The 11,276-nt window shown below is 37.4% G+C and overlaps 1 protein-coding gene across 2 annotated transcripts in view; it reads right to left on the minus strand.

The window, feature by feature from the left end:
• Positions 1-1,022: 1,022 nt before the first annotated feature.
• The window catches only part of LOC107707019 (cyclin-T1-like), a 17,458-nt gene continuing 7,204 nt past the window's right edge, over positions 1,023-11,276 (minus strand). Inside the window, exons 4-9 of one of the 2 annotated variants that reach the window (XM_016510886.1) lie at positions 6,400-6,460; positions 4,928-4,990; positions 4,765-4,810; positions 4,348-4,511; positions 3,955-4,025; positions 1,023-3,558 (exon numbers count right to left, since the gene is read on the minus strand). In XM_016510886.1, coding sequence (XP_016366372.1) covers positions 2,293-3,558; positions 3,955-4,025; positions 4,348-4,511; positions 4,765-4,810; positions 4,928-4,990; positions 6,400-6,460 — 1,671 coding nt within the window. In that variant the 3' untranslated portion in view covers positions 1,023-2,292. Of the gene's footprint in view, positions 3,559-3,954; positions 4,026-4,347; positions 4,512-4,764; positions 4,991-6,399; positions 6,461-11,276 lie in introns of both variants that reach the window. The other variant, XM_016510885.1, reaches the window with a different exon arrangement.

Consider the following 11,276-nt stretch of genomic DNA (forward strand, 5'->3'; position numbering starts at 1 on the left):
GACAAGAAACACCCCAACAATTCAATTCAAAACCTGAGAGTTCATGTGGTACCACTAAAACACAGAAAACAGTACATTTAATAAAATGCTATATTCTTGAGATGGAGATACACAGAAAATACAGTGGTGACATGAATTGCATTAGACCCACAGAACGCCTTCTCTTCAGTCTTACTGAACCAAAACTAGAAACCAGCAAACACAAAACTAAAACATGATGTTAAACCTTCAAATTCTACTTAGGAACGATAACAGAAACATGGACAGGAAATGAGGAGTGCATCATATAGGGAATATATGCCAAAACTTTATAGCTTATTATAGTGTGTTTCATATAATTTCACAATGTTCCTGAAATGTTCCTCAACATCAACAGGCACAATCAGGAAAATGATAAAAGGACGGCAGAATCACTGCTAACATCTTATTAAAAGAACGCGACATTTATTAAAGTAAAATTTACTCGGACAGTAGAAACTCAATTTCATGCTTCCACTTTTTTGTCTGTAAATTGATCAACGAAAGTCATGCCATTAATTAAGAGGACAGTTAGAGAAGTAATCTGCATTATTAACTGCACAAAAAAACATGATCAAGCAAGATGTGAATATGGAGACAATCTTGTTAAAGGTACAAACTGATTGGCTCAAAACATTTAAGTTCCCACCAGTTTTAATTTCATGAATCAGGATCGGATGGAATATTGTCATTCCCAAACACACACAAAAAATGACCTTGATACAATTACAAGGTTAAACAAAAATGGAGGTATTACAACAAATAAACATGAGCGGTTAGCATTTTCGCCATTCGCTCTACAATTGTCAATTTGAGTGTTCAAATGCAGACCGATAACAAATAGCTAACAGACCATACAAGAGACGGCATATTTAAAGAGATAGTCATCCAAAAATGAAGATATTTTGGGGTCCAAACAACATCAAACACCATAGACTTTCATTATATGGACAAAATACATTTTGGGAGAAGAAAGTCATATAGGTTTGGAAAAACATTACAGAATTTACATTTTTTGGCGAACTATCCCTTTAACGTTAAAAAATGAAGCTATGATGGATAATAGTACCACCATTTTAATGGGAATCATTTATAAATGCCGACAGAATGAATCTTATACTGTTGTCATTTTTTTTTTCAACTGAAGCAGCATCAAAAAATGTTAGCTTCACAGAAAATTGGTGGAAAGATGCTTCATTTGGATTGTATTTTTACCCATCACAGATTCGTTTTCACTCAAGTTTAAAGGCCATTTATATGTCAGTTACATTATAAAATGACAAATAGCCTGCATCTGACAGCTTTTGTGTTTGTGTTGCTGGAAAAAAAAAAAAACTGAAATAAAAGAATGAAAATGAGTACAAGCTAGACATACTGTTGTGTATAGTGTATCATATATGAGCATGATATTCTACAACCATTTAAAACAATGACTGCATCTGACTCAATCTAGAATCGTAGATCTAGACATACTTTCCCAAAATTAGGCATATTCTTGTTTTTTTTGGAAAAATGTAAAAATAGTCCATTTTTAGTCATTTACAGAACCAATACAAAAAACACCACAAATATTTACCAAACAAAATCAAAACATTACTTCAGTGACTATTCATATGTTAGAAACATACATTTTGATGCAAATATTGGGGATTTGTATGTCCATTCTCAAAACATACATGACATATCAAGTAAATACAGACTGGGAAGCAGGTTACAACAGTATAAAAATAAACTCAGACATCGTCTGACGCATTCAAGCAACGACTGCTAATAACTATGGTTTTAAAAGGCTAATAATAAATACCATACTCGATAAAAAATACATATATTGTTAGCAAGACTTAAATCCATACATTAAACAAAAACATTTTCCTTTTTGCATTTACTTTTTTTAAAGAGGACAATGGATCCCTCTCATTCAGTAATACATACCCTTAATTCCATTATGCTTTTCTGTTAGAGCTGATATAAAACTGAGCAACATCAAAAATAGCATGTACAATTTGTTTTTCAATAAATAACATTTTTGCTTTTTTTTTTTTTTGCAATATTTTGTTCTATTATAACATTATTGCCACAGATGGGTGTTGTGAACACACTCGCTCACACAAAACGCAAGACAACATGAGGGCAAAGATTCACCAGGTACATTTTTTGCCTTACATTACTCTGCTGTCAAACTCAATATCACTAAGTTAGATGCACAAAAGGAACCCAGGGTTCCCAAGACAACTGATTTGATCAGCGTATGTGGACGGATGAGCGGAAAGGGGTTTATTTGGGCAGTGGCGGCAGAGGTGGAGGTGGTTCTGAGGGTAAAGGTGGTGCTTGGGTTCCTCCGCGAGCGCTACTGCTATACCGATACTCTCCGTACTGAGAGCAATAGTCAAACATCTGAGGTTGCGCCGGCTGCACCCCCTGCGCACTGAGCAGCGAGTTCAACATGTCAAACGTGTCCTGGTACTCGTTGGACTGGCTGCCCGTATTGTGGCCGTTCGTGTCGGCTTTGTCCAACTTGGAGTGTGAATAGTTTCCCTGATGGTGCGAGAGGCTCAGCGAGGGAAGGATGTCGGACCCCTGACCCATCGCGTGGGAGGGCACTCCAGGAAGCGTCGGCAACTGAAACGAGTTTCTGGACGATTTGCTGACTTTCGAGGGATGGCTGCCAGAAGAAGGATCTGGCAGGTGGGTCCTTTTTCGGGATGAGGATGACGAAGAACTTGTTCGCATAGAGTCACCTGAGACCTTTTTGCTACTTCCTGAAGCGCTGGCAGAACTCGAGTGTTTTTGTGCTGAGGATGAGGAAGACGATGCTGATAAAGAGCCGGTGGTGGAAGAGGAGGAGTGGTGGTGGTGATGGTGATGATGATGGTGATGGTGGTTGGACCGCTCTCGGTGCTTCTCGCGACTTTTCCCGTCTTCTCCGGACCCGCTATGCCTTTCTGGAACCCGAATCCGCACTTTAATATCCGGCTCGGATCCTCGACTGCTGCTACTGCTGCTGTTCCCGCCGCTGCTTGATTGGCCTGGCACTGCCAAGCGCATTTTTATGGAACTCCGTTCCGTTCGCTCGTCCAGTGGGATCTTCAGGACGATAGGTGAGGGGTTGTTTAGGTCTGAGGAACTAGAGCTGGACTGCTGGTGGTGATGGTGCTTCTCCTTCCTCTGCTGGTTCATGAGGGCCTGGGCGGCAGTGGCGTATCCCTGTTTCACACTAGCCTCCATGTTCTCCAACTTCCGCTTCTGTGCCGCCAGCTCGTCTGCGTGCTTCACCCGATACTCATTCAGAGACAACTTAGCAGGTGCATGAAGCTCATTGGTGGTGGGCTGCTCCTTGGCAGGAGGCTGCCAGTGTTGGGATGAGGGAGCAACGCTGTGGTCGTCAGCGGAGGAGTCCATGGAGGAACCGGAGGGTGGGGCGGAGAGGCTCATCAGCCCGGCCAATGTACTGTCGGACGATGCCATGGAGATCATGTTCAAAATGGCTTCTGACTGATCACCATCTTGCACTTTTGATTTCTTGGTAGTTTGACCTGCAGCCTGAGGCACAACAAACAAGAAAATAAATTATGAAGATGAAATTTGTATGATCAAAAGAGACTACTGAGCGAAACTTTTTATTTTTTGGAAAGAAAGAAATTAATGATTTTATTCAGCAGGAATGCATTAAATTGTTATTGTATTATAAAATATTTATATTTCAAATAAATGCTGTTCTTTTGAACTTTCTATTAATAAAAATTAAAAATTTAAATCAAAATAAAAAAAATTAAAATTAATTTAAAAAATCTTAGCAACCCCAGTACATGGGTAAAAAATAGCCACTTGGGTTGATATCTAATGCAATGAAATATATATATTTTAGTCTTCTTAGGTGGCCAAATACTTTGTGAGCCCACTGTATTTGCAGTTATCTAGATATAACAAATGACTTACTTTCCAGTTTCTGATGCGTTTTAAGCGGCTGGGCGTCTTCTCCAAGATCTGCAGGAACTCATGAGTGAGCTCTGTGAAATCATTATCAAAATCTTTAGGACTTGAGGAAAACATATTATTTGAAAAATTCATTTAAAAAGCTATATAGTTTCTTTTCCTGGCTAAGACCCAAAAATGTATTCCAAGGTTACAATGCAGTCCTTCAAATGGTTGTTGATTGAAAATTACAGTAAAACTGTCTTTAAATGTAAACTGAACTAAATAAACAATGTTTTTAAACAATGAAACAAACAAAACAGCCATCACATCCTCATCTAAATATCTAGTATTAAACTTTCACTCTATTTGATAGACAATTGCCATTTCAAAAGAAAATCACTTGCAAAGACATACCATCCAACAGCTCAAGGGTCACCGTGGGGTCAACATACTCCCACCAGTGCTTGCCGTCTGTGGAAACCGGAATCTCCCAGTTGGACCATTTGCAAGCCAGATGAATACAAACACAAGCTACGATGGGAGGGCTGTACTGCAGGCAGAATGTAGTCAAGTGGAGACTGCAGCAAAAAGAGCACCCATGAACACCAAAAACACATGAGAACAAACAAAAAAACATTTAATAATATTGTTACATTACTGCAATAAATACACTAGTATTCAAACGTAAGCCCTTTACTTTAAAAATAAGTGTTAATTTGAGCATTTTTAATCTAATTTGTAGAAAAAAATGTAGCCTTTGATAAACTGATCAAGCCCGATTACAATTCTGGTAGTTTACACATCTGAACATGGCGTTGAAAATCAACATACCTGTTTGTTGCCATGAAATATGAGGTTTGAGCCAAGTCCTTACTCGCTGGAACAATAAAGGGAAGCTCATAATCAAGACGTGAAATCTTTGAGCTTGGTGAGCTAGAAGTACCCATAACTGAGCAATACGAAGCACAGTTTATAGTGAGCAGGTGGTTCTCACCTCGCACAAGCTGGGTACACTTGACAACATGTGTGTGGGGATGATCAATGGTGATCTCAAAAGCTGCAAGGAAGAAAGCAGATGAGAGAGGGACTTTTAGTTTTTGATTTGAACTATAATGACGTGAAGCCCCCACATACAATTTACGTGATGAGTGAGTGAATCACAAACATGGGTCTTCCTGTACTTGACTGGTGAAATATCTTTGAGCTCCAAGCAAGTGGCCTGCAGGGCGATTTGGTTATAGTCAAAATTTTCAAAACAAATGACCATTATGGGCACCGGAAGAGAATTTTCCAAACTGGAGGGTAATATGTCAGTATAATATGTCAGCAGTTGATACCATTACCATCTCCTGATTTAATATGCTGTAAAACTATTATGCTATTGCACACAATCGTAAAAAAAGTAGATATTCACAGAAACAATTTCATAACAATAAGAGAGATTTGAAGACTAAATGCCACTGAAGATAAAAACAGGGTTTCTGCGAGTCTTATGAAGGCAAATTTAAAACATTTTAAGACCAAGTAAAGAAAATTTTAAGAAAATTTAAAGGAATAAAAAATAATAATATGGCCTATAATGTAAAAGTCTTGTGTTAACAATGCTTCAGAGTAAAAAAAAAAAAATAAATCAATTGATCTCCATTTAAATTTATTTTACAAAAAAAACAAAATGCTTGGATAGCTCTGCTTCTGACCAGTAGAATATGAAAATAAATTTTTACTGTACCTTCCGATTAGTGATCGACCGATACTGATATTTTATAACCGATACCAATTATTTGCATGTTTATGTGCCCGATAACCGTCAATCAACAGTGAGTCAATTGGTCATGTGCAGTACAGAATCGGCAAACATATCCTTACACATGACAGCAAAAAACGCACGCAATAGGCTAAAGCGTGCCGCAAAGTCCCAGCAACATATCAGTCGATCTCTACTTCCGATATTCATTTTTTGCAGAGCACGCAACATTTAATGCCATGACTTATGAATTTAAGACTTTCTGCTTCAATTTAAGACCATTTTTGGCCTTTTTGTGGAAGGGTGAATTACAACTTTTTAAGACACGCAGAAACACTGTAAAACTGTTTTAGTTGACAGTGTCAAATTATGATTTAAGCAGATTGAGGTTGGTACTTGGTACTGATACTGCAGAAAAAAATGGCACTGTTACAGTTTTTTATTTAATACCAAAAGTTTTGACATTTCCAGTGGACTCAAGATATACTAAGATTAATACGCAAAATTGATAGCACTGTGAAACCACACACAGGGAGGGTGCATTGCCAGATTGACATGGAAATAAAAATGACAAAGGTTACAGTAGTATGGCTCTTAAAGAAGAGCTTGTAATAGTCCTGTCGACTCCTGGGAATTAGCAGTGAATGAGAATAAATGTGGTTATTCGGTGCATCTCTCTAGTATGGTGATTCACTGACCCATTCTTGCCCTTCCAAACTTACCCAGGGTCTGGAGTATAATGCTCTCAAGAATGACCAGGTCTTGGGCTTGTTGCAGGTATGTCTGAGATTAAGAGGACAGGCAGGTTACTCACATGGTCTCTTGGTCATGACTACATGCTCACTTGTTCTGATCAAATTATTATGACCCTCTTTTTGCACCAAGCCAATCACCTTATCATACAAGCTATGCCCTTTCAATTCATTAATATGATAGTTAGTGAAGACTAACACAACAGATAAAGACTGAAGCAAGTTTACACACATCCAACCTAAGAGGAAAAAAATGAGATCAATTCAGCATAAAATATAGAAATATGTGGATAACACAACCTGTTCAAAAGAAAAGCAATGTTATGGTTGATGCTGTGGTTCAGCTGCTTGTGATTAAATTTGATATTTTAGATTAGTTGATACAAATATTGATCTGATATCAGTTAAAAAGTGAGAGTGAAGAATTTGTGTCAGGCCAAAATATAACAGACAAAAAAAAATGCATTTATGTTTCTCAAAAAAACAGAAAACCCACTATTCATTGAGGACATTGGAAAGTGAACTATTTCTTTATGGAATTATTCCTTTCATTTACTCTCCCTCATGTCAGTTCAGACCTGTATGACTTCAGTGGAACATAAAATAAGATATATGAGAAATATCTTAGTATTTTTTGTTCATACAATGGAGGTCCGTGGTAACCTCCATCTATGTTGGTTTGATTACCAACATGCATGCATCAAAATTCCTTTTATGTTCCACAAATGTAACAATGTTATACAGGTTTGAAACGACATGAGAGAGTAAATGACGACAGATTTTTTATTTTTGGGCAGAGGTGGAAAGTAACTAATTACAAATACTTTTGTTACAGTACTTGAGTAAATTTTTTTCTACTTTCTTGAGTATACTTAAATTATGGTACTTTTACTTTTACTTGAGTAAAATAAAACTAAAGTATTCAACTTCGCTACATTTATTTTTCATCAAAAGTACAAAGTACAAAAAAAGAAAATAGACAAAGGAGGCGCCGATGGAGAAACAGAGCGAGCCGGCGTTTGATGGGCACTTTTAAAACTCCTGGGGTGGAGCCCTGCGCTTTAGCCAATAACAGACAGGTCTGACTCGGGTGCAAAACCAATCAAAACTTCCAGTTCAGCTGGGGGGCTGAACATGGTTTTGCGCAGCTTGTCAGTGAACAACGGCTCTGTGTAGTAAATGCTGCTCCATGTGAAAGCATGCACTTGATGGAGATTTACCGCTGATTACAGAACCGGCTTTACTGACAAGATGCGCATTAAATATTGCATGTGATTTATCGTGTAGCCCTAATTAAATCGTAATTTTGTCAGCTCCTGAAATGGGTCATACCGCTGATATTACCAGAGCACACAGCAGTAAGTAAATAGAAAACTCGGTTGATAGAATTATTGCATGGATGGAGCAAGAACAATGTAAGTGTCTAAAATACATGCACACAGTTCAGTTGATCGCCCTCTTTAACAGTGCAGTTAAACTAAATGTACAAAGCTAAAATAACCTCAACATTAACAACAATGAAATAAAAGTGCATGCATTTTTACGTGCATCTGGCTGATAGATCAACCATGATTTATCTGTTAATCAGATGCATTTTAAATCACTTTTTCTGTGTGCGTGCTTTGGATGTGTGAGAACATGGGCGAAGAAACAAGATAGTTATGTATGATCGAATGGTTTATTCATATCCAAAACAAGATGATGTGAACATGCAGTGCATGTTTCATTCATACTCGAAGCCGGAGGGCGTTCTCACGCAGAAAGTCCAAAACGGCCTAGTAGAAGTAATATATAATAACTTATGATGTGCAGGAAATCCCTAGTATGGACAAAGGCAAAGCCACTGAACGCGGAAAGTGAAGTATACCCGGGCCTTTATTGGCTCACTGACGCTGATGAGATTAACCCCTTAGGTATCGAAATTTGGTACCGAACGACGAGACGTTTTTTGATACTCGATGGTATCGAGGCAATTCGGTCGGTGCCTAATAAGTATCGAACTCGATACCCAGCCCTAGTGTGGTGTGTATGTTTGGGCATAAAAAAGATCTACAAAGTTACAACTGGATGTCATTTTCATGTCTTCTTGTATGTAATGTCTGATAAAGCAGCGTTTGTGAGCGAAGCGCTGCTTTGTGTACAGTCGTTACCGGGGAAACCTCTATCTCTACCACTCCAACAGTGCCTCCTGCTGCCAGAGAATGAGTTTGCATATATATGCCGCCACAAATAGATAGTTCAAGTCTATGGGAAACACTGGACTATGGTATAAATAAATTCAACTGTATAACAGTTTCACTGCAATTCATGTTATAATATTAAAATTAAAGAACAATAAACAAAATACATATGCACTTATCTGTACTTAGAAAATGCAGTTCTTTTTAAGCGGTTGTTGACATCCTATCTAAAACGTGATAACAACAATAATGTTACCACTCTAATATGTCTTGCAATATCCGTGCGTGCAAAGGTTCTGCGCGATCCTCTTGTTCAATATTCTCGGGGTCTGAATCCGGATCAAATTGATATGGCAATATTGACGCCATCCTTAACTATACCGGAGCAGACGGAACTTGCTGCTTTGGCAAGGGGCGTACTGTTTCCACTTAAAACATGTAATTTAACAGAATTACATGGTATTCCTATTAAACATACAGTTACCTATTTAGGTGTTATCATACATAAAGATGAGAATGAACGCAGTGTGCTCAATTTCAAGCCTATAATGAACAAAACTAAAACAAGATTTAATATCTGGCTTCAAAGAGATTTATCCCTGAATGGTAGGGTTTTACTATCCAAAGCAGAGGGGATATCAAGATCTGTCTATGTGTTGTTAGCTTTAGGGTGCTTTCACACTAGCACTTTTGGTGCGCACCCGGGTTCGATTGACCATTGAAGAGAGCCTTGCTACGCATTTTGCTGTCTTCTCCTGCGCAATCGTTACTAAGCAACGGGGTAAACAGCTGCTGGCTTGATGACGCAAACGAACCGCGGACCAAAGGGTAAAGGTGGTTTATCTGTGCTTAGTTTTGAAACTTTAAACAATACATTCAAGGATAATTGGTTAATTAACTTCATGAAAGAGAAGGACAACATGTGGTATACATTTCCAAAATTTTGACATGATGGGTTGCATAGATCTTCTATTGAGATGTGATTTTAAAATTGATAAACTACCTGTGAAATTAGCTAAATTTCACAAACAAGCTTTATTGGCCTGGATGCTGGTGTTTAAGCACAATTTTTCCCCAAATAAATATGTTATTTGGATATAATAGATGTATTCAATATGAAAATAAATCTCTCTTTTATAAAAGTTGGTATGAAAATGATATTGTGTTAGTAAGACAACTTTTAAATTCAAATGGTAATTTATTATCTTATAGTGAATTTTTGGATAAATTTGGTTTTCCAGTTACGCCAAAAGAGTATGCTGTTGTATTTGATGCCTACCTCAACAAGTTGTCCATTTTGTAAGAGCTTGTGGAAGTGATTCTTCTGAGGCAATATATGTTAAAGACAGCATGTTTCTAGGAAGCATTGATATTCTTAAACAAAGTTGTACTAATAAATATATTAGGAATATTATAACAGGTGATACAGCTACTTATAAAAGCTTATTGTGGGCCAATGTATTTAGAAATATAAATTGGAATAAAGCTTGGCGTATTTGTGAAATATACTGTTTAAATAATAAAGTAAAAGAGGTTACATTTAAAATTTTAGATGGTATATATCCAGCTAAAAGTGTGTTAGAGAGATTTAATTTGAATATTGATTATTCCTGTGATTTTTTTAAGGAGTCTATTGTCCATCTGTTTTGTAATTGTGTATACACAAGGATTTTCTGAGGGGATATGGAAAATATCATTAGAAGGAAAACATATTATATTCAAGTTAAATAATTATGATATATGTATGTATTATTCCAGTTAAAGCAGGTGTGTAACGATTCACTCGTTTTATCGATGCATCGATTACAAAGCCTGACGATGCATATGCATCGATCTTGAAACATGGATTTTGAATCGTGAATCGTCGATTTCTGACAGTAATCGATTTAAAACGCTAAGAATCGAATGAATCACGATTTCTATAGCGATTCAATGCTTTCAAAATATATACACATTAAATTACTACAAGCACGAATTAATGGAGACCTTGAACAGTGTTCGTGCCCTCGCGTCTCTCCTTCACTATTTACCGCCTGCAGTCACTACTGACACATTTTTTGAGCAGCTGATGTGTGATCACTCCTTAGTACACGTGGTCAGTAATGCTAAAGTGAAGTAGTTTTACTTTTCTGTAGTTTTTCAGTGGCTCTCGGTCATACCGACGTCATTACCTGAGCAGCAGTCGAAGGCTGCATATTTATTGCATGGGCGGAGCAAAAATGTAAGTGTCTAAAGCATACGCACAGTTCCATTGAATGATAAATGTGTTTTAACAATGTCGTTGAACCGAATGTACGAAGGAAACTGTTAAAATATCCACAGCATTAACAACAACCTTGAAATAAGAGCGCAAGGTTTATCAGATGCGTGAAAGTAGCATTCGTTGCTATAGCAAACAGACATCGGGCGCGTTTCCTTTCAGAATCATCATTCGCCGATGGAGAGGAAAAGTTCAATACTATAGCATTTTATTTTATGAAAATGAGATAAAGAACTTTTCGCACTGAAAGAGAAGTGATCTCGCGCTCATAGACGTGCCAGGCTATATCCTATATCTGCAGCTGTATAAAGCAGAATGAACTGGTGAAACGTTAAGACAAAAAACACAATAAATAAATAAAATGTATGAATGATGCAGTGCTAATTGACACATAATTTATTACAGTA

The sequence above is a fragment of the Sinocyclocheilus rhinocerous genome, unplaced genomic scaffold (assembly GCF_001515625.1).
Source record: "Sinocyclocheilus rhinocerous isolate Xijiao unplaced genomic scaffold, SAMN03320098_v1.1 scaffold714, whole genome shotgun sequence".
NCBI lineage: Eukaryota > Metazoa > Chordata > Actinopteri > Cypriniformes > Cyprinidae > Sinocyclocheilus > Sinocyclocheilus rhinocerous.